Source organism: Ursus maritimus, unplaced genomic scaffold, assembly GCF_017311325.1.
Source record: "Ursus maritimus isolate PB19 unplaced genomic scaffold, ASM1731132v1 scaffold_25, whole genome shotgun sequence".
Lineage (NCBI taxonomy): Eukaryota > Metazoa > Chordata > Mammalia > Carnivora > Ursidae > Ursus > Ursus maritimus.
Window position 1 is genome coordinate 8187994 of NW_024425008.1, and position 23449 is coordinate 8211442.

Consider the following 23449-nt stretch of genomic DNA (forward strand, 5'->3'; position numbering starts at 1 on the left):
TTCGGCCTCTCTCTCCATTCTGCCCCTCGTGCGCCGTATCCCGCGGCTGCTTCTCGTGCTGTCCCCTCAGCTCCGAGTGCCTCTGGCTGCAAGGGCATGGGGTGCACTCACTTGAGCCGGGGCCAGGCCTTAGAGCCTCTGGACCAGCTGTCGCACGTGGTGCGTGCCTGCGCTTGACCGTGCCTATAAAAGCCGCCCCCCCCCCTCCCGGCAGGCTCTGGTCCAGTTACAGGAAGGCCCGAGAGGAGCCCAGATCTGTGCGCAGGACCGAGAAGCCCGCTGGTCCCCAGTCCACAGCTCACGACCTAGATAGAGGGAGGCCGAGCAAGCGAGCACTGCGGACGCCCTCAGGCAGCCCATGTGTACAGAGAGACAGAGGTGGAAGGCGCCCCTTCTTTTTAACGGTGCCCACACACCTTGGTGTTATGAAGTTGTATGTAGTGTGAACACTTTGTGATGTTGATTGATTAAATGTAAAACAGTTCATTTACCTTTGTGCTCGAACCAGCTTCTGTCCGTGACCTGGATTCCAGTGGAGAGAAGCAAGAACAGGCAGTCACCGAATCAGAAATTCGGAAAGGGGAAGAATACTCGTGAATGTAGTGTATTTCTTTTACTTTGGTGATAAGACCGGAAATCTTTTTTTCTTTTCTCTTTTCTCTTTTTCTTTGCTTGTATATAATTCAAATACTCAGAACCCCAGTGTTCTTGGAGGCATGATTTGAGAACCCTTGGAGACAGGGACCTCAGAAAGTCTTCGTCAGCAACTCCTCATGGTCAAGGTCCCTCTGTGTGGTCCCTCCTCCCTGCAGGCGCACTCACCAGGCACTGTCCTTACATGTCTAGTTCCAGTGCCAGCAGGAGTCCTTCTCCCCACGTGAAACTGTCCCCAGCTCCCCAAGCCTCAGCCAGAGTCCTTTCCTGTCTGCCCCTGACCCGCAGTCACAGCCCAGCCCACCCGGTGCCCCGTCCCCCCTGCTTCCTTCGCAAGATGAGCTGCCCCCCTCTACCTGAGGAGGTAAGCAGGGCCTCAGGTACGACCAAGGGCTGCCCTCCAGGAGAAGGAATCCGTCCCCTGTGGCGTGCTGGTCCTCCCCACTTGTGTGTGACTGCAGTCCGAAGCTCCCTCGTCACAGAGAGCCGTGGGGGTAATGATATGTATATTGCTAAGTATCTAATAAGAATCCTCTAAGAAAAGTACCACTTCTCCTATTTTATGTTCTCTGATCCCAGTCTTACCTGGACAGCTAGACGTGGGACCCCACATGGGACACGGTCTGTGTCTCTTGTGATTTTCACCCCATTGCCTTACACAGGGCTTGCCACTGTGAGAGTTTGGTGTGTGGGAGCTGTTCCTAGACAGACCCTTACCGAGCATCAGGACGTCAGAGCAGGAAGAATGTCAGAGATCAGCCAGTTGCCTCATTTTAGGAACTGGCCTGGGAAGAGGAAAGTTCTTGTTTGGGGCTGTGTTCCCCGCCCCTCCGCCCACATTCATACGTTGACGCCCTAACCTCCAGGCTCCAGGTGGGGCCTTTGGGAAGTGGTTAGGGTTCCCTGGGGTCATGAGGGTGGGACCCCGTGATAGGATTAGTGCCCTGATAAGAAGCAGAAGAGTAGAAAGAGCCGCTCTCCACACACATGCCCCCAAGGCGAGGCCCAGTGAGGACCCAGAGAGACGACAGCTGTCTTCAGGCCAGGGAAGAAGGTCCTCACCAGACACCCGGTCCGCCAGCACCTTGATGTTGGACTTTCCAGCCTCCAGAACCTTGTGAAATAAATGTGTGTTGTTTAAGCCACCGGCGTCCGGTATTTTGTTACATCAGCCCAAGGAGATGGACCATCCTTGTTCCAGATGCTCGTCTGGGAAACGGCTGACCGGCCCTGTGGACTCAGCTAGGTGACCCGAACCCAGGCCCCGCTCTCACGCAGCCTCATTCTGGGAAAAAAACCAGCGAGAAGCTTGGGACATGCACTGTCCTATGGAGGAAAGAGAACAGGGTAATCTGATGGTGAGTTAGGGTGGATGGGGAAGAGATTCCCGTCTCTGGAGGCAGCCTCTAAGATTGGACCTCAGAAATGAGAGAAAGCTAGATTCTTAAAGCAGGGGAGGGAGTCCCAGGGAGAGGAAGTGGTGTGCGCGGTGCCCGTTTAATTTGCTGTGGAAATTAGAAAAGGCAAAAGGATTTCTACTCATTAAAAGAGAGGCTGTTTTATCGGAGTAAGTGGCCCTAACGAATGAACTGTAAATACAGCACAGAACCTCTGTGTTCCATGGCAAGAGGGACAGGGCTTTGGCCGGCAAAGCAGCGGGGACGGAGATGCTGCCACCGGAGGCAGGGATGAGACTTGGGCAAAGGGGCAAGTGGCAGAGTTGGGGTTTAGCGTGGGGTTGAGTCGCGGAGGCTTGCCGATGGGCTGTTGACTGAGCAGGGCTCCAGAAGGCAGGTCGGGACTGAAATGACAAATGTAGGAGACATTAAAAGACACATGATCGTTAAAGCCGGGCCCTGACGGAGGTCACTTAGGCAGAGGGGGTGGTGTCTTTGGAAGCTGGAGAAGAACGTGTTTTTAGAAGGGGACCTCAGAACGCACGGTGTTGGGGGCTGGGTAAAGAGGGAGTGACCGACCGTGGGATCTGGTCACCTGGAGATGGGTGGTGACGTTCTGAAGGAAAGTTCCGGTGCTGTGACAGGGGTGGGAGCAGAGAGGAAAGGAAGTCAGGAGGGTTGACCCACCTCTGAGCTTTGTTAGGGGGGCTCGGAGAAGCCTGGCTTCCAGGGCGGGTTGAGTTGGGGGTAATGAGCCTGGGTATGCGCGCAGAAGGGGACAAACCAATGAGGTAGAACTAGGGGCGGAGGGGGGTACAGTCAAAGGAACAACATTCCTGAAGCGAACAGAGATGAACCCGGGGCGCACACGTGTGTCAGTGTCACTCGCAGCCACCCCTGCAGTTTTTAATAATGGGCCCATCCTGCTTCCTCCCCCCCCCTCCCCCCACACACAAAATGGGATCCGTTTTATTTTGTTTGTTTGTTTGGCTGAAGTACGTTAGCCGCAAGCATTTTCTTAAGTATCTTTACAGACGAGACTTTATCCCTGATAGCCACCAGGCCATTATCACACCTGACAAAATTAACTAATTCTTTAATACCCTCTCATACCCAGTCTGTTTTCAGATGTCCTCACTGATGGCCAGTGTCTTTCCTCAGTTGATTTAAACCAAGGCACAGACAGCATGTGGTTGCCGTGTCTCAGGTCTCTCGTCATCTATGCAGGTAAATGGCCCTGTAGACCTTCTGGGTTTGGTTTATGGCCTCCCAGAATATCCTTCCTATGCTTCTCCTCTTCCTGTTTCCTGGAAACTGCAGTTAAATTGACAGACTTGATTAGACTGTGCTTTAATTCTTTGGGCGCGAATCCCGCATAGGTGGGGCCGTGTATACGGCTCCTGGAGTCGGGTCAGGAAGCGCCCACGTCGGGTTACCGCACTCTGGGTGGCAGTGAGAGTGATCGGTGGGCTCTGGTGTTGTCAGCCTGCCATCCGTCTTGGAGGCCCCGCGTCAGCCTGTCCTCTCTGAGCCTTGGGCATGTTGATGATGCGAAGTCATCCTGTCCGAGAATAGTATCTCGCTTTTCATTTAAGTCTCCACTGTGTCTCTCAGGAATGCTTTATAGTTTTCATCATAAAGGTTTGGCACATTCTTGTTGAAGCTCTTCTCGGGCTTTTTATTTATTTTTATTATCGTAAGGGTGTCTTTCCTTTTGTCATCTTGAACGGGATGTTGCTTGAAGGGTTGCACCTGTACCCATGCGTGTATAAAATGCCTGTTCTTATTTCCCGTATGTCAGTTTTATAGCCTGCTATATTCCTAAATTATCTCATTATTTATAGTGGTTTTAATTTAGTCTTTGGGTATTCCAGATGTATAATGATAATAGCTACAAAGAGAGAGATGATGACCTCTTCCTTCCTAATTCTTGGTTTGAACTCCTTTCTCTTGTCGAATACTCCAGGGCTATGGGTAAGTAGTGGAGGTGCTGGGCATTCTTTTATTTTCAGAATTTTATCAGGAGAGCCTCTAGAGTTTCCCCATTAAGCATGATCCTGGCTTTGGAGCTGAAATATTTGTATTGTGTCATGCCAAAGAAGTATCTTTCAATTCCCTTTTCAGAATTTTAACTTGAATGGTTATTGAGTTTTGTTACATGCCTTTTCCATATCTAAGGAGATGATCATATGATACTTTCCTTGCACTCTAATAATACCCTATTACTATTCAGTTATTGACTCTTTCTTGCATTCCTGGAATAAACCCCACATGGTCATGATGTATAAGGTGTTACGGTGGATCTCTCTGCTGATATTTTATTTAGCATTTTTGCATTGTAACAGAAGTGATCTGGAGTTTTTTCTCTCCACCACCCCCCTCAGTGTTTGTCAAGTTTTGGCATCAAAGTTATATCTGCTTTATAAAAATAACTTGGAGACTTTCCTTGTGTTTCATCCTATAATAGTGTAAGTACCATTGGAATTTTTTTTTAAGCTTGGTAGAATCCCTTTTATGAACCCATTCAAGCTGGTCCCTCTTTAGAAAGAGCAGTTCTACGATTTGCTATTTCTATGAAAATTGGTCTGTTCAAGCTTTCGCTCTCTACTGGGGTCAGTTTAAGTTAAATCAATTTTCCTAGGAAAGCATAAATTTCCTCTAGGTTTTGTATTTTATTTTCAGAGTTATTTAAAATAGTCTCATGGCTTTTCATATTCTGTCTGGGTGATGATTGCCCCTTGTCATTTATTATTTTGTCTTTTTTTGTGTGTTTTATCCCACTTTGTAAAATAAGTTCATCTACTTTAAAGAAGTTTATTTTTTTGAGAGAGAGAGAGAGCACGTGCACATGAGCAGGGGGAGGGGCAGAGGGAGAAGCAGACTCCCTGCTTAGCAGGGAGCCCAATGTGGGACTTGATCCCAGCACCCTGGGATCATGACCTGAGTCGAAGGCAGACGCTTAACCAACTGAGCCACCCAGGCACCTCAAGTTCATCTATTTTATTTCCCAAAGAACCAACTTTTTGATTCATTTATTTATTCTGTTTTTTAATTTTTTTTGGTTTTCTATCTCATTGATGTCTGTTTTTATCTTTCATTCTTTATTTCGGTACTTTTTTGTTTTCCTTTCCCATTTTCCTTGCTATTTTAATTGGGTACTTAATTTATATCCTTTCTAAAATTTCTTTTTTTTTTTTTTAAAGATTTTATTTATTTATTTGACAGAGATAGAGACAGCCAGCGAGAGAGGAAACACAAGCAGGGGGAGTGGGAGAGGAAGAAGCAGGCTCCCAGCGGAGGAGCCTGATGTGGGGCTCGATCCCATAACGCCGCGATCACGCCCTGAGCCGAAGGCAGACGCTTAACCGCTGTGCCATCCAGGCGCCCCCATCCTTTCTAAAATTTCTATGTAGATATATAGCAGTTTTATTTAAATATAATTGACATTCCATACAATTCACATATTTAAAGTGTGCAAGTCGATTGTTTTTTGCATATTCACAGGTTCGTGCCACCATCACCATGATTAATTTTAGAACCTTTTCATTACCTCAAAAAGATACCCCAGAAGCACTAGCAATGCCTCCATAAGACCCCCAGACTTCTTAGCACCAGACAGTCACTAATCTCCTTCCCGCCTCATGGGCGTGCCTGTTCTGGATGTTTCATAGAAATGGAATCGACACTATGCACTCTTCTGTGACTGCATTCTTTACCGTAGTATTTTCAAAGTTCATACATGTTTTCGCATGTATCAGTATCTCATTCCGTTTTATGACTGAATAATACTACATCAGATGAATGGTCCACATTTTATAAGTTCATGGACATTTGGTTATTTCCGCTTTTTGCCTCTTATAAATAATACTGCTACGAACATTGATGTCTAAGTTTTTGGGTGGACATATGTTTTTATTTCTCTTGGTTACGTACCTGGGAGTGGAATTACTGGGTCTTCTGGTAACTTGTTCTTGACTTTTTGAGGAATTACCAGACTGGTTCCCAAAGTGGCTGCACATTCCCACCAGCAGTGTGTGAGGGTTCCAGTTTCTCCACGTCCTTGTCAACACTTATTATTATGTGGCTTTTTGATTCTAGCCATCCAGTCAGTGTAAAATGATACCTCATTGTGGTGTTGATTTGCACGTCCCTGATGGCTAAGGATGTCTATACATTTTCATGTACTTTTTGGCTATTTGTGTATCTTCTTTGGAGAAATGCCTGTTAAGATCAATTGCCTATTCTTTCATTGACGTATAATTGACATATAGCGTATTTCAGGTGTATGACACATAATGATTGAATGTTTGTATCTGTTGCCAAATGATGACCACAATAAGGCTGGTTACCATCCATCACCATACATAGTTATGAAATTTTTTTATGATGAGAACTTCTAAGATTACTTTCTTAGCAACTTCAAACATGCAGTACGGTATGATTAACTATAGCTACCATGCTATACATTACATCTCCATGATTTATTTATTGCTTATTTTTTGAAATGGGCTTATTTTCTTTTTTTAATACTGAATTATAAGAATTCTTAATATATTTGGATTCAACTCCCTTATCAAATGCAATTTACAAATATTTTCTCCTAATCTGTGTGTTGTCTTCTCTCTTCTCTGATGGTGTCCTTGAAACATAAAACTTCTTACTTTTGATCAATTCTAATTTATTTTTTCTTTCATCACTTGTGTTTTTAATATTATATCTAAGAAAGCTTTGCCTAACCCAAGGTCATGAATGTTTGCTCTACATTTTCTTTTAAGAGTTTATGTTTTAAACTCTTTTTAAAAAAATATTTTATTTATTTATTTGTCAGAGGGAGAGAACACAAGCAGGCAGAGTACGAGAGGGAGAAGCAGGCTCTCCACTGAACTGGGAGCCTGATGTGGTGCTTGATCCCAGGATCCTGGAATCACAACCTGAGGCAAAGGCAGACGCTTAACCAACTGAGCCACCCAGGGGCCCCTATGGTTTAAACTCCTACATTAAGCCTATGGTCCATTTTGAGTTAATTTTTATGTATGGTATGAGGTAGGGATCCATGTGTATAGTTAGTTGCCTCAGTGTCATTTCTTGGAAAGACTATTTCCTGCCCCCCCCCCAATTGAATTGTCTTGGCACTCTTATTGAAAATCAATCAGCTGTAAAAGCATGGGTTAGTTTTTGGATTCTCAGTTCTCTTCTGCTAATATATATACATCTGTCCTTGTGTCAGTACTACACTGTCTTGATTACTATATCTTTGTGATAAATTTTGAAATTGAGAAGTGTGAGTCCTCCAACCTTGTTCTTTTCCAAGATCGTTTTCATTAATCTGGGTGCCTTGAATTTCCATATGAATTTCAAGATCAGCTTGTCAATTTCTGCAGCAAAGTCGGGAAGATTTGAGAAGCGATTGTGTTGAGTCTCTAGGTCAATATGTAGAGAATTCCTATCTGTAGTCTGCTCAGGCTGTGGTAACCAAATACCGTGGATCAGATGTTTTGTTTCCATGGTTACCTTTATACTAATATCTCAGGGTGGTATCCTTGCTCCTTTTAAAAATGCTATCGGTTGTGCTCGCGTTGGCAGCACGTATACTAAAATTGGAACAATACAGAGAAGATTAGCGTGGCCCCTGCACAAGGAGGACACACAAATTCCTGACGCTTTACAGATTAAAAAAAAAAACAAAACGCTATCGGTTGTAACACCGTCCAAAGAACTTTCTATAATGATGAACATGTTCTTTACTTGTGTTCTCCAGTGTGAAAGCTACTAGCTGCATATGAAATGAAATGTGAATTGTGGCTACTATAATTGAGAAACTGAATTCAAAATTTTATTTAATGTTAATTAACTGATATTCAAATAGCCACAGACAGCTGGTGGCTACCAGGTTGGATGGTGTAGGTCTTTTTTTAATCCCTTACTATGAACAATATTGAAATTAGTAACCTCTTCTTAACCTACTCTCCTCCTTCTCCCCAAAGTATTTAATGTGGTGTCTATTTAGTGCTAAATGAAACCTTTAAGGCAACCAGCAAGCTTACTTTCTGTATAATTTTCCCCTTCTCTGCCCATTTTTGATAGCTGAATTACATCTTCATTGTCAGAGGGTATGATAAATACAAAGTCTTTTTCACCCTAGGCCCACTACTCTTCATTCTACAGTTAATATATTCAGTGCTCATCAGTAGTTCTTAGGAAGAGCTTCTCCAAGCCTTTCTTGATTGTCTGAAGCATACTGGTTAGTAGATTACTCAGGAAGGGCACACAGGAGCATGATTCCCTGATTCCCTCAACTTCATCACAGTTTGTAGCCTTCACACTTGAAGGTCACTTTGGCCAAATTAAAAAAAAAAAAAATTGGCTCGCATTTTCTTTCTTGGGGTCTCTGTACTGTGTTACTTCATGTCTTCCGTTGTGTTTTAGCGTTAAAGTATTCTGTGAAGGTGTAATACCTTGTTAAGTTACTTGGTCATTTTACCTTATGCCAAAAGGATTTCTATTCAGAAGTGAAGTCTAATAATTTTAATAGACTATGTCTTGGAGTTGGCTGTTCCAGTCCAGCCACAACATGTCCCCTTTAAACACACAGGTTCAAGTCAGTGTGTTTGTTTTCAGGAAAGTTTTTCTTTAATAGTTGCTTTTATTTGTTCCTCTCTACTGCCTTACTCTGACTTTCTTTCCTTTTGTTGTCGGGGTCAGCGGCGGGGGCCGGGGAGGGGGGAGGGGGGTTCTGTTAGACATATGTTGGATCGTCTTTGCCTCTCTTCTGTATCCATCACTGTCTCTTAAATCCTTTTGATCTTTTTCTTCTACTAATTTTCTTTTTATGTTTCCATTTTATATACTATTTCCCTTTTTCTATCCCAGTTACTCTGTTTGGTTCTGTAATTGGAGAAGACTGGAAAGCCATGCCACTGTCTGCATCTTGCCCTGATCCTTACTGTGTTTTAAAGTTGCTTCGTTTGTGTCATTGTATTTTGCTCACAAAACAACTTTATTTACAAAGGGGAAGTACCTTTAGAGGTATATTAATTCTAGGAGATTCTTTCCCATCTTTTTACACCAGATGAGTTAATGTGAACTGGTCCAGTGAAGTCATTGTCCGTGAGTGAATCTTCCTAGCGTTGGCATGTGAACCTCCTATGGCAAACACCATTTACAAATTTAAGTGAGGTCTCTTCCAAGAAAATGCTCTCACAAACACTTTACCATAATGCCCATTAATAGCTTTGAGGTACAAAGTCAATAGCCCTTGAAACTATTAAACGGAATGTTTCAATATGGAAGAGCTCTTTGCGCAAACTCAGCTGTGGAACCTGGTCCAGGTGCTGTGGTCCTTACACAGCAGGTTCATTGGTTGAGGTGCTGATGGCCTGGGCCTCTGGGCTTGGAGGACCAAATAGTGCTGGAATCTAGGGAACTTGGCTGGTGCTGCTCTGACCTGATGGTGCCTCCCCCCCAGCACTGGCCTCATCACCCACCAGCCGAGGACACCAAGAAGTCACGTCCATGTCGCTACCTGTTACGTTGGATTATACTGGGTTAAATATCTGAATGTCTCATTTCTGCTGACCCTCTAACCCTTGAGGGTCATGGACACGCACAGTAAACCTTCATCTTCTAAGGCTCATGCACATTTTGTGCGTCCTGTAGAAAAATAATAAACTCTGCTTGTAATTTGATAATTCTGTCTGGTTCATCGTGAAATCCCCTGCATTTGCTGTAATCTATACGTCAGTCGGGGAACTCTGTCCTTTCAGACAAGATTTAATTTAGCCTGACTCCCGCCACCTCCATATCACCGTTCACTGTCTCTCTGGAGACTCAGTGGGGTCTCACACTTCTCGGCGTCCTCACCCTTTCCTTCAGAGCTGCAACATCTGATTTAGTTTGGTTCCTGGATGCTCTCCCCTGCCTCTCCTTCTTGTTCCACACCCATCACTCCACCTCCCACCGGGCACGGCTCAGATGCCTTCACCACCGGGCTGCAGGGGACAGACTTTGGGGGCCTGTTGGGAATGAAGTGTGAGGGTTTGGGGAGGTTTGTGGGTGACCATTCAGACTAATGCCTTGAAGTGGGATATTAGATACTTGCTTTGAAAAAATCTCTTAGTGTTACAACAGCATCCCTCTGCTCCCCACTAAGCCCATCACCTCAGTCTTTCTGGGCTCCCCCCTCCTCCACAGACCCTCCCTTCGCGTAGTTGATCCTTGAAAAACTAACATTCTTACTTTATTGCGCAGAACAACTTGGTTCTGTTTGCCTGGGGCTAGCTTTTCAGTGATTCAAGGCCACATCCCTGGGTTTTGCTAAATAAAAGACTATTCCAAGAAGGAACCGTGTGTGTCTCCTAGGAGCCAGAGCTGCTGTGGCCAATTACGGGTTCTCTCTTTTCTTTCTCTTTTTGTCTCCTTTCTTCCTAGTAGCCCCGCTCGGAGTGTTTGAGTTGAGAAGGAAGAAGGGCGAGAGAGTGGGTAGGAACAGCAGCCATGGAGGAAGGCTTACTGGAAATTAGGTGGGATGCGGGTCTGCTGTGGGAAGTCCTTGTGTTCTCCAGGAGTGAGCAAAGGCCAGGAGAGGGGCCTGAGCCAGGCCCAGGACTGAGAGCCAGCCCGCGTGGCTAACATAACATAATAACAAAATTAAAAAGACAGAAAAGAAGAACCATTCTGAGAACCTACCCATCAGGGGGTGATTATTATAATGATGTTCTTTTACACAAATGAGCATCTTCAATTCCACACTTTGCCCTAAGTTCACAGAGCTGGTAAGTAGCAGGTGTGGAGTAAAGCAGGCTTCTGGCTCTGGTCCACGCTGTCAGTCACGGTGCTGCTGTTGCACTCTCGGAAGACAACAGGCTTAGACAGAATGTCACTCAACCGCTTTTTTTTTTCTTTTCTTTAAAGATTTTATTTTTTTGACAGACAGCCAGCGAGAGAGGGAACACAAGCAGGGGAGTGGGAGAGGAAGAAGCGGAGGAGCCTGATGTGGGGCTCAATCCCAGGACTTCTGGGATCACGCCCTGAGCCAAAGGCAGACGCTTAACCGCTTACCGACTGAGCCACCCTAGGCGCCCCAGTCGACCGCTTTCTTACTCAAACCCATGGTAAAGCGCTTCACCTCCCAGAGGCTCCGGTTCCTTACCTGTAATAAGATGGGCACATCGAAACCTATTTCAGGAGGTTGTTTTGAAGATTAAATCAGCTAGCAGATGGGAAGTCTAGCAAATAGTAGATTCAGTAAAAATCAGTATTCCTTCTTTATGATACGTTCTGTATTTCATGGGAAGGATCATTAACAGTGTTCTTAAGAGGAAAAAAAGATCAAAAACTTTCTAAGATTATTTTACTTTGTAAAGAGTCATAAAAAGTATTGAGGGACAAACCAAATGTCAGTGCCTGTTCTTTTATTTTGATTAATATAATTTAAACGGGGGAAAGAATGACTCTTGGTTTGTAGCTAGAGACGAAGAAATGTTGCAAGAACAATGCAGTTTGCTCTGTTAAAAAAAGGATCACACAATTGGCGTATTGAAGGGCTCGCCTTTAAAAACATGACATATAATCACGAATAATTAGGTTGATTTTTGCTCCAAGTTACAACTGCCTTTTTTCAGCATTTCTGCTTTCCTGGGAGACTGTTGAGCAGGGTGACAAGCATCCCCCAGCCCCCGTTTGCTCCAGGCTACCTAAGAGTGAATTTATCCAGGTGTTAATGCCACAGAAGGAGAAGGTACACTTGAAATAACACTGTAGTATTAGCTTTGTGGCTACTTAAAGGTTTTTTGCATATATAAAGAAAAGAATGAAACTTGTATATTGCGCATTTTTATTGTCCTATTTCTGCATGATCCTTAAAGACAGATTTGTAAATACCATATCCTGAATTTCTTTCAGGCACAGTTTTTACTTTTTTTTTTTTTTTTAAGATTTTATTTATTTATTTGTCAGAGAGAGCACGAACGAGCAGGGGGAGCAGCAGGCAGAGGGAGCGGAAGGCTACTTCCTGAGCAAGGAGCCTGACGTGGGGCTCGATCCCAGGACCCTGGGATCACGACCTGAGCCGAGGGCAGACGCTTAACCAACTGAGCCACCCAGGCGTCCCAGTTTTTACTATTTTTAAGTGTATACAGTTCCTAGGGTTCCTAGGGGAGGCTCCAGGGAAGCCCTCCACTGGTTGGCAGTGCGAGGAGGAAGGTGTGGGCCGCAGTGGAGTGTGGAGGCTGCGTTGCGGTCCCAACTACTGACTAACGTGCGGTAGGAACGAGTCACGCCAGCTCCTCCCTGCACCTCAGCCACTTCCTCGGTCAAGAAAGGGAGTTAGGCTAACAAGTCATGACAGTGTGCTAGCTGCCGTGATACGCGATTAATATGGATTATCTCCTTGTAGCCTCACCAGGAAATCAGTACTTTCGTTACCCCCATTCCCTGGTGGAGAAGCAGCCTCAGAGACACGGTTACCTGTCCAAAGTTAGTACACGGTGTTTCCGGCTTCCAGTATTCTGTCCTTGGCCCTGGGCTAGGCGCGCAGGTGCAGAGCTCTCCGGGGTGCGGGTTCCAGCCCGAGAGGAAGCACCGCGATGGGGTGATGGAGGGCGGAGATCAGGAACGCAGGAAGGGCTGGCTGTGGACGGCCGATCCAGGCAGGCCCCTCCCGGGAGGGAACACCCACACTAAGCCTGGACCAGGGAGAAGGTACCAGAGAAACCAGTTAAGGAGTCTGGTCAGAGATCAGCAGACCTTTTCTGTAAAGGGCCACACAGTAAATATTTTGGCTTTATGGGCCGTAACAGCTTCTGTTGTCACCACTCTGCCCTTGTTCTATGGAAGGCAGCCCCGTACAACACGGAAATGACGAGCGTGGCTCGGTTCTCAGAGAACCTGGTTTGTAGAAACAGGTGACGGGCCACATGGGGCTCTGGGAGCCGGAGTTTCCTGGCCCTGCTCTAGGTGGTAAGTGCTGAGGAATACGGTACTGGCGGTGAAGGGATTTAGGTAAGCAGGTGCAGAACCATTTGTAAGTAGTTGCTTTTGGGGGGGGGTGATTATTTTTTAATGCCTTAGTATCAGCTTCTGCACTCGTGAGATGTAAGTTACATGGTCCTCATAAGAAAATAAAACATTACAAATAAAATCCCTTTGACCACGCCCCAAACCGGGAGCCCATCACAGGGGACTGGCTCCTGTTTTTATTTCTGAGCGTGTCATTACAGGCTTTGTTTTCTGTGTTTATAAAAACCTGACGAGCTGTGTTGTATCCTTTAATGAGTTTTTGTGGGGCAGTAAATGGCAGCCAGCTACATACAGAAGGGGGGAGGGGGAGAGAGGCAGAGGGACAGGCAGGCTCCCACTGAGCAGGGAGCCCGATGCGGGACTTGATCCCTGGACCCTGGGATCATGACCTGAGCTGAAAGCAGACGCTTCACCGACTGAGCCACCCAGGCGCCCCTTCCTTGGCTTTCGAAGACAGCACAGGCTACCCTTGGGAGTGCCGCTCTGACCCAGTGTGGCTCCTGTGATGACTGTCGTTAGATGTGCCCGATCCTTCGGCGCTAAGGGCAGAACAGGTATTTGCAGAGCCCGAACTGCCTCTGGGCCCCGCTCCAAACAGGCAGCGTTTTAGCTGAGAGGAGATGTCCTGTCAGGCCGCAGACCACGGGACGCTAAATACTTGCCTACAGTAGCAGCACTGAACCCTCGGTGGGGAGGGGTTGTCTCCCTTCTCTGACACCGTGTAGCCTACGAGGGCGGCCGCGGTACCTGCCACGTCCTGTTCACCGGGTCCAGTCGCGTGAAGTCTTCCATATAGTCGACCAGCCTCACGTCCCATGAAACGCCAAGGCTCAAGGTCCAGGAGAGTTGTCTGGGGCAAGACCATGACTGTGTGGGCTTGCCTTCCGCCTAAAGGCAGACTGTTTCCATCCTCTGGGTGGATGGGGAGTGAGACTGCACGGTGCAGATCAGGGGGCATATACCAAAAACAAGAAACTGATTTGTGCCGGTGAGGATACCTGGTATGAGAGGTGTGATGGGGCTACCATCATCTGCCCCCACCGTGGACTGCATGTTTGTGTCCCCCCCAAATTCCTATGTTGACACCCTAATCCCCAGCATGATGGCATTTGGAAGCGGGGCCTTTGGGAGCTGCTTAGAACAGGAGGGTGGGGCCCTCGTGATGGGATTAGTGCTCTTCCAGGACAGACTTGAGAGACCTGGCTTCCTCTCTCCTCTCTCTAACGTGTGAGCGTGCAGCAAGAAGAGGGTCATCTGCAAACCAGGGAGCGGGGTCTCGCCGACCTTGGGTCTGCCGGTGCCTTGACCTTGGGCTTCCCAGCCTCCACGACCATGAGAAATAAATGTTGTTTCAGCCACCCCGTCTGTCGGATCTTGTTAAGACAACCATTCTTCATCTTTCTCCATACACCCCCCGCCAAGAAGTTAAACTGGTGGATTGACTAGGGACCAGTTATGGATGGAACCACCACTCCTCTAAACCTTGTTTCCGGGCATGCATCAATGCCTCCCGAGATACAGTATTGCTTCTCATGCATTATCTAAGCTAGGGGTAGGGGTGAGAGGAGGCATAGAAGGGGCTGCATCAGGGGATTCCACTTGGCCCATCCTCCCAGAGTGGCTCCTACCCCACAGGTCAGGGAACCAGAGTAAGGGTCCTTCCAGCTGCTAAGAATTCCCCAATTATACCTTCAGGGACCACAGAGACCGCCACAGGGGGGATCCATTTTCCTCCTAAAGCTAGAGACTGGCCAGGATTCCGTTTGACACCTGGCTTCCCTAAGTGTCCGCTCCAAGCAGAGAGCCATCATGGGATCTCCTGTCCCCTGCCATCCATAGCAGCTAGGACCCCATGTCCAGCAGTCCTCCAGAAGGCTGCGGATTTATTTCCCTTTCCCTGGTGCAGAGTGTCTCGTGGAAATGGGTACAGGTCGCTTCGGAGGAACTGGAGAATATATACTTGCAGTGGCTTTGCAGGGACCTTCCTCAGAGTCTGAACTGTCTGGAAACTGGGTGAGGGGTCATGATTTCCCTTTGTGACGACTGAGGTCAGACTTCAGCTCGATGGTGGGTTTTTTTCTTCCTTCTCCTCCTCCTTTCCTCCTCCTCCTCCTCTTCATCCCTGCCCTCCTCTTCCTCCTCCTCCCCGAGCCTAACAACACGCTAGTCAGCTGTTCATTGATCTCATTTCTAGAAGCATCCTGGTCTATTAGCCGTAGCCACAAATCCCCTTCCAGCAAATCCCTGGCTTTCCTACTGTGGTCACCACGTCCGTCTGGCTTGTTGGTTTGGTTCTGTCAGCAGGCCTCGGCCGTTGCAGAATCCCATCCTGCCCACAGATATTTCCATTGCAGCATCTCTGTCAGTCCTGGCCTACAGGGACAGCCCACCCGGAGCTTTCAAAGGCATGGGCGCCCCTCATCAGCGCCTCATTTGTGCCTTAGTGAATGGAGGCCTCTAGCCCCCCCAGAGAACGTGGCCTGGTGGATGGGGGCAGGTTCCTCTGGTCTCTTCTAATAAATCCATTCTAGCATTTCCACCTCCCGGAGCCTCTGACCACTTCCTCTATACTGTGGCAAGGAAGTGCCAGCATCTCTGTTTCATTGACCACAGGCCATTGCCACATCCAAGTTCAAGGAGCCTCTAAGAGAACATTAGGACCTACTCCTGGTGTCCCTAGCAAAATACTGAATTCAGAATCACAGTTTAGGGTCCCCATACCAACAACCTCCTGTATTCTGTTTCATATCCCACTGCCCTTCCCCAGGCTATCACTGTGGGATGCGTTCCCCCATGTAGACTAGCTCCTCCCCGCTCAGGCATGCTGTGTCCTCACCATGATCATGAGCCCTGAGATTTGCAAGGTCAGCAAGGAAGGATTAGGTAGCATATTAAGGGCTATAGCCAGGCGTTGGCGTTTAGTCTGGGAGCAAAGGAGAGCCGTTGCAGAGTTTTAAGCGGGAGAATGACCTGCTGTATTTCATTAAAAGTTCACCCTGATTACTGTGTGGAAAAGCGAGCGGATTAGGCAAGAGGGGACTCTGAGAGTCCAGCTAGTTGACAATCGTGCACCCCAGGTGAGATGATGGCGGTGTAGACTAGGGAGTGGTGGTGGACCTGAGAAGACATGGAGTCTGGAAGGATTCCAGGTGCATGTCTGACCAAGCTTCTTCACAGTCACTATGGGTTGGCGTGGCGTGGGGCCGAGGGAAGGAGAGCGGTCAGAGGGACACCGGGCTTTCCGGCTTGGGCAACTTAACAGAAGGTGTTTTCAAGTGCCAAGATGTGGAACCCCAGGCAGGGGCTGGTGGGATTGGGAGAGAAGGGCGTTAGGTTTGAGAGGCCTCCGAGATATTAGAGATACTGATGATTATTTTTTTTTCTAAGTCTAACTCCTACCAGACAGTCCTGGTCCCTGAGCTCTGCCAACACTGACTCCTTATTTCAGCCCTCCAGGCTGGGGGATTTCTCATTCTCTGAGTTACCTGTCTTCAGTCCTCCCGGCAGCCCTGGACCGATTCCCTATGTCATGGTTCCTCTGTTGAAATGCTTTTTTTCAGGCTCCAAGAGCACAGTCGCTACAAAGACCATATGGCCTGCAGAGCCAATATTTTCTGTGTGGCCCTGTACAGAAGTACGGAAGCTCGAGATAGTTCTCTCTTCTGTCTTCTCCTGGCTGCAATGACCACTTCTCTGCTGACTCCCCAGGCTATGAATTCACCCAGATCTTTCTCTAGACCCTCACAGCACCTGCTTATAGGAGGCCTCGCTTGGATGTTGCACGTGCATCTGGAACTCAACGGTCAGCATCAAATCCTCACTTTACTGACCCTAGCTGTCTGCCTCCCTCCACGCTCCCAGCCCAGGATCGGTTGGCCCCACCAAGACCCTGAGAGGCGTCCTTCACTCCCCCTCTCCCTGCTGCCGACGTCTGCTCACCAAGTTCTGTCTGTTCTCTCTCCTCAGCCACTCTCGCGTCTGTTCATTTCTCCCACCCCCACAGCCTCCGCCTGGCCACGCAGAGGAGGGGAGAATGGATGGGGACCCCGGGGGGACACGGGCTCCAGCCCCGGTGCTGCCACTTCTGACTACAGACCAGCTGGGCCCCGGCCACGTGCACTGGTCTGTAGTCAGAAGTGGCAGCGCCGGGGCCCAGCTTCCTTACCCGGAGTGACAGGGACAGCAGTCCCCGACCTGCCTTTCTCCGCGGCTTGCGGTCAGGGTCAAGTTTTACATCACATCGTGTATTTCATTTACAATGTGTGAGGTAAATTGCTGCGAAGATGGCAGAGTGTCAGGTAAAGGTGAGGATTCTGCTACCCTGAGTCTTCCTCCGGGAAGCCTGCCCGGATCACCCCGCTGCAGGACAGCCACCCCCTCCTTCTCTGGCTGAGCTTTGGCCTCAGTTGCATTCAGCCCTGAAGCTCGGTCCCTGGCTCTGTGGTCAGACTGAGCCCCAGGAAGGTAGGGACTGATTCTCCCCCCGGCTTCTGCCACAGTCTCGTCTGCCTTCTCTGAGCTTCACACAGAACCCCCAGGGGAGGTCCACCTCCCTCCTTCACCCCCCCCACCCCCCCCTCCCCCGGCATCCTGCTCCTGACATGGGCCGATCACAGCTTCCTCCCAGGGTGGAAAACACTCAACCAGTAATTAAAATTCACCTCAACCTCCAGTGTCGCAGCTTTTCTGCCCTAGAAACCAGTTGAAGATAAGCTGTGATTCAGCACAGAAGCGGACCACAGGCCCTGAAGTTTAATTAACCAGTACTGGGAGGGGCCCTCATGGACCAGCGGCACATCCACGAGCTGGAGGACTGAAGGAGGAGAACCGCGGGCCCAGGCCATCCCTCCGCGCACGCCCTGGTGCAGGTGGGCCACCTGGGACTCCATCTCCTCTGGGCCAGCCGGTCAGCAGAACGGATGCCCACCTGAGTCCCAAGTCCAGACCTGGCTCCCTCGGAGGCCGCGTCTTAAACTGAGCCACTTCCCGCCCGATGGGAGCGGGTTGAGGGCAAGTTCTAATCATGGGCGGCACTGGAGGCCAGGGGTCTGGCTGGAGCCGGGCCTGGGGGCCTTGGAGGGGGTCTGCGGAGGGGCACCTGGAAGATCAGCATTGGTGCACAAAAGGGAACGAGAAAACATGGCTCGAAGCCAGCGGCAGAGCTGGGCTCAGCACTCAGACGGAGCCCGTCCAAGTCCTGTCACGCTGAGTGCAGAGCTGAGCAGAGCGGGGCTGCTGAGCAAAACAAGAAAAGCAGAGTTGGAAAGGGCCCCACTGCCTCCTTCTCCCAGGGAGGCCATGCTAGGTGTGCAAACAGAAGAGCAGGTATGCAGAGATCCTCACAAAAGAGCCACAGGGCCAGCAAGACCTGGAGAAGACAAAAGGAGACACAGCATCATGGAGGAACGGTGCCCCCAATTCAAGCAGGACCAAAGGCTGGGAGGCCAAGGCCCCAGCTCCAGTCTCTCCAATGCACGGAGTCCTGCTCCGGTCAGTCTCCGGGAGAAGGCGTCTGCGGATAGAGGCAGGTCCTTGAAGGCCACTGCTAGTGGTTAGACTTGTGGTACCCCAGTGCCATGGTCAGACCTAGGTAGAGAGCCGTGTTCAATGGATGTGAGCTTGATCGCTGCTCTTTCCGGGCTCCAGGTCATGGGGCAATCCTTCCAACCCACAGAGCCTCAGCTTTCTCGTCTGTAAAGTGGGACGTTAATACATGCACCTGACAGAATTCTTGCCAAGATGAGATGATGACTGATTTGGTGAGATCTCAACTTTGTGAAGGTGGGGGCCCGCACATAGTGAAAATCGAAGACCAGGGGGTGGTGAGGTGGCTGTGTGAGCATAGCTCAGGGAACAGCAGGAGGGGAAGGAAACCAGCACTGTCTTCCTGTAAAGAGGAGAGGCCTCCTTGCTGTTGTCTGCTCTCCACGCTGCAGGACACAGACCCTGCCGTACCAGCCCGTGAGCGCCTCTCCTCCGTCAGTCACTCCCCGGGCCGCAGCTGCAGCAGGATCAGCTGCTCTGTGGAGGTGATCTGCAGGAGAGGGGGGAGCGGTCAGAGCCCCCCAGAAATGCTTGTCCAGCCACCTGAAGCAGATGGGAACCCGGCTTTGTGGATTTCAGCAGCCTGGCCCCTCCAACCCGGGTCCCTCCATCCCTGGTCCTGCTTTGCACGCAGGCAGTCAGCACCTGCCCCTCTTCACCCTCCCCGGGGGCCACCACGCACTTGCCTGGCCATGGTCCACCACTTCCAGAGCCTGGAATCCATCGCTCTGTACCTTCTTCCGGGGTAGAGCTGCCACACGAGGGGCAGCTGGGAGAGGGGCAGCTGGCTGGGGGACATGGGCTCCCGCGGGTGCACTGGCATCTGCCACATGTGGACTGTGTTGCTGGGTTCATGCTGAAGGGAGCAGAGAGGAGGCGGCACTCAGGGACAGGGCTCCCCAACAGCTGGGCTGTGCGCAGACACACTCAGTCCTGGATGCCTGGCCCCCCTGGGGAGCTGCCCCTTCACATGCGAATGTTTCAGAATCCCAGACCTAAAGCCAAGGCACCATCTCTCAGGGATCTGGTCTAGACCTGGGATGACAGAGTCTCTCCTGGCTCCCCCAGGTATGGTCCTCCCACTGACCTGCACCCCACCTTACCCCACTGTACCCCTGAAAAGTTAGTCACTCTTCCCACCCATCAGCACCTTCAGGTCTGCACTGATGATGCCGTGGGCCTCCGTCTCAGCCATTTCTAGAGGGTTTTTTTTAACCTTCTTTTTAAAAGGAAGGTATCCGTACACCTTAGGACCTGGGAGTGATGGGTTTCCCCAAAAAATATATTGTAGTTTTGGTCCCGACCTTCACACACTTACTATAAACATAAAAAATACAGTGAAATTTGGCCAATACAGAAAGGTATAAAAGTGAGTGGGGAAAACCACCACCAACTATAACCAAAGCTCCGTTGCTATGCAACAGAATGGAAGGCTCCTTCCAGCGGTTTTATCTGAGGATTTGTCTTTGTGATGAGGATACTAGGCTTTTATCAATCCTGCATATGGCAAATAATTTTTCTCAGTTTGTTGTCTTCCCTTTGTTATGGGCTCTTTTTGCAGAGAAAAGGCTTTTAATTACATGGCAAAATCTCTTTCCCTTTGGCTTCTGGCTTTGGCAGGGTGTCAGCGAAGTGTGGGCCCAGTCTGCTGCTCGCTCTTTTTGTAAATAGAGCTTTATTGTGGAGAAACGGATGTTCCTTCCTTTACTGCTGTCTTTGGCTGGTTTTGCACAAAGGGCAGAGTCCAGTAGTCACCACAGGGCCCTTCGGGCCTGCAAAGCTGAAAGTATTTACTATCAGACCCTTTACAGAAAGTTTGCTGGGCCTTGGCTTAGGTCAGGCTCTGAAAGCTGCTTCCCGTCCTAAGATTATATGTGAAATTATATGTGAAAATACAGGTCAACTACTAAGTAATTATTTTAAATAGGCGGAAATGCTCATTCTCCGGGTACCCCACTGTACCCACAGCTCCATGATTTGAATCCCCTTTTCCCACCGAATACATTTTTATGCTTTTAAAAAACCGACCAAAATATTTTGTCCAGAAGTTTTTGCATGCTTTATTTGGTGCAGGTGTGGAAAAGACTTTCGGTGTTCTCCACCAAAAATGTGCTGGATGACCTCTTTGAAGAGCGGTGGAAGTGTTTTGTATTGTTTAAAATGTCCGCGAATCATTTATAATGGCATAAATGGCATTTTCAATACCCTGACAAGATTTCCCATATTACACGGAGTATTTATCCTCTAAGGCGGAGCTAAGCCCCTCACCCGGGGCAACTGTTGCCAACCTGAGTGATTATCGAACACCTGGGAGTAAAGGGTCTTAGACGCCGCCCTAGCTTCCCAGGTGGGATTCCGGAAGGTGCTACCTGTCAGACGCCCCCAAGCCTCTTCTGCTGTGGCATCTGACTCGCCTGCCGCAGAGGTATGTTGTTACTGTTTTGCAGATAAGGAATCCGAAGCCAACGTTCCTTTTACACTGTCGGCTCACCTGCCGTCTTTAGATTGCAATGCCTTCTGCCTGGGCCCTGGAAAACTCCTACTCATCCTGCAGGACCCAAGGGAAGAGCCGCCCCATCTGGGAAACCTTCCCAGCATGCCCTGGGGGCAGGACTGGGCCCTGACCTACCTAGCCCCTCCACCTCCCAATAAGGGTTGCATCTTCTCCTGCAGATAAGCTCATGCCACAGGCCCCTCCAGGCAGGGGTTCCTGGGGTCTGCATCAGGCATAGACATCACTGTGCTTGGACCCTGCACGGGCTGCGTTTTTCAGGACAAGGGCAAGTGAGAACGGCCTCCTCTCATCTCTATCCCGGGCCCTATTGCTGAATGTGCCAGGTCCAGATGGAGCTGAGGTCCTTGCACAGTCCTCCCACCTCCCACTCCCCCCCACCCCATGCCTGACAACTCACTGTGCAGCCCGGGGGGAGCCCCTGCCCCGAGCTCTCTGGGAGGGACTGAGACGCACGACCACGGTCACCCAGGTCCTCCCCTTCTCGTCCTCGTAGATGCCAGGCCTCACGGCCCACAGACGGTGCGGGGGCACCCCAAGGCACAGAGAAGCCCCCGAGGCCATGGCAAGACCGCATCCCCCGCGGGCCTAGAGGCACAAGTGCGGCCTCCCAGGTGCGGGGCAGCCTTAAGTGGGGCGGTACCCACGCTGGGCGGGGCCAGCGGGCGCGGCCACAGTGGGGAGCCAGTCCTGGGCCGCAGGGGGGCAGCAAGGGGTAGGCCCACCCAGCGGTGGGGGAGGCAGCCCACTGCAGGGGGCAGGCAGAAGTGGGGCCAAAGGGCAGGGGCAGGAGGAATTGGGCCAGTTCTGGACTGCTGGGACAGGGCCTTGAACCGCAGGGGGTGGGAAGGCCCCTCCCTGGGTACGGGGCCACCCTTCGGCCCTGGGCCCAGGGCAGGGGTGTCTCATTAAGACCCGACGCTCCACTTCTCCCCCATGATCCTTCTGCTCCACTTCCCTCCCATGATCCTTCTGAAGCCCCCTCCCTGAGCACCCCCTCCCCAGTTTTCCCCGCAGGCTATGTCACTGATCGCCCCTCCCCGCCCCTGCCTTGGGGCTTGTGCCCAGACCTCAGGCAAACCTGGCCCCAGATCCTGAGCTAGCAGGGACTGCTCAATTTCCTCCACCCCTGGGACCATTCCTTCCATAGGACTCCCTGTAAGGACCCCTCTCTGAGCTTAAGAGGCACCCCTCAAGCTCAGTGGGCTCTTTCCCCTGGGGATGTCTGGCCAAGGTGAGAGGACAAATCCAGCCCTCCCATCAGAGAATGAGCCAGTGCCCCAGGGACATTTGAGATCAGAATCATGGGGTGACAGAAACCAGGCCTCGGGGAGAGATGGCATGTGGCACTCTTGCCCACCTATCCTTGGCCACGGGGTCCAGAGTGTCCCCCTGGCCTGGCCATCTTACTAGCTCTGCTTTGCCATGAGGCCACAGAAACGAGAGGCAGGCCATTTGGTAAGCACCCCGGGCTTTGTCTGAATGCACCACGAAATGATCCTTTTCTTTTTGAAAACCACAGTATGAGTCTTCTAGTTCACATTACCATGATGATGGAGATGATGTCATTCCTCCGGGAAGACTGGAAAACGATTTCTGGCCGGGTTCCCGATCTGGTATAAATGACAGGGAGGGCGAGCACCTTTTGTAGAGGCCGGAACCTTTTTCACAGCAATTCCACCTCCTTCCCCGGTGTCTTTCCATCTGGCCTGGGATCAGGGTGTGCCTGAGACAGGGCACTGCAGTCTCGATAAAGTGACCGCACATGCGGGATGCCTCTGTTACCGCATTCCTTTGGTTGGAGCAGGTCCCACCCACATCCAAACAGAGGGGACCCATCACACAAGGGTGTGGATACCAGGAGCCAGGAATCATGGGGACCCCCAGAGCCTGTCTGCTGCAAGTACCAGCCCTGCCCCCCACCCCACCAGGTTGCTATGCGGATCAGATGAGTGTGTGAAGGAGCAGTGCCTGGTACACGATGGGGCGTCAAAAACTGATGTCCAGGAGTTACGTTCACACACTCATCCCCTGCCCCGAGGACAATCCATCAGCCCTGCCCTTGTAACAATTCTCAACCTCCCCCCTGATGAGCATGTGTGTGGCTGTGGATGGGCCGGGGGCAGAGCACCCATGCCAAGTGAGACATTTGACCTATGTCATCTCATTTATGTCCTCCCAACAGCTCTGTGAGCTAGAGATCGTCATCCATATTTCATACCGAGGCTTGAGCAGTTTCGTAGCCTGAGCACGGTGGGCGGTAGGGGAAGAGTGTGAACCTGCCTGCTCCCGGCTCTAAGGCTCGCGTCCTGTGTCACCTGCCTGC

The 23449-nt window shown here is 50.0% G+C and overlaps 1 protein-coding gene and 1 non-coding gene across 2 annotated transcripts; one reads left to right on the forward strand and one right to left on the reverse strand.

Annotated features, from left to right (window-relative positions):
* Positions 1-7618: 7618 nt before the first annotated feature.
* Positions 7619-7725, forward strand: LOC121105268. Its single transcript, XR_005837742.1, has one exon. It is a non-coding gene; the product is annotated as a U6 spliceosomal RNA (small nuclear RNA).
* An 11325-nt stretch (positions 7726-19050) lies between these two features.
* Positions 19051-21687, reverse strand: TCL1B (TCL1 family AKT coactivator B). Its single transcript, XM_008702464.1, has 3 exons — positions 21532-21687; positions 19294-19467; positions 19051-19101 (listed from the first exon to the last, which is right to left on the reverse strand). The coding sequence occupies exons 1-3, from the start codon at positions 21685-21687 to the stop codon at positions 19051-19053; spliced, it is 381 nt and encodes a 126-aa protein (XP_008700686.1).
* Positions 21688-23449: the final 1762 nt, after the last annotated feature.

What these genes read in the sequence shown, in the direction of transcription:
- TCL1B (XM_008702464.1), bottom strand. Translation starts at nt 21,687, where the DNA reads ATGGCCTCGGGGGCTTCTCTGTGCCTTGGGGTGCCCCCGCACCGTCTG. An exon ending in GGGGCAGGGGCTCCCCCCGG is followed by an intron (nt 19,468 to 21,531) that starts GCTGCACAGTGA and finishes TGCTCCCTTCAG; the next exon opens with CATGAACCCAGCAACACAGT. An exon ending in GGTGGACCATGGCCAGGCAA is followed by an intron (nt 19,102 to 19,293) that starts GTGCGTGGTGGC and finishes CCTCTCCTGCAG; the next exon opens with ATCACCTCCACAGAGCAGCT.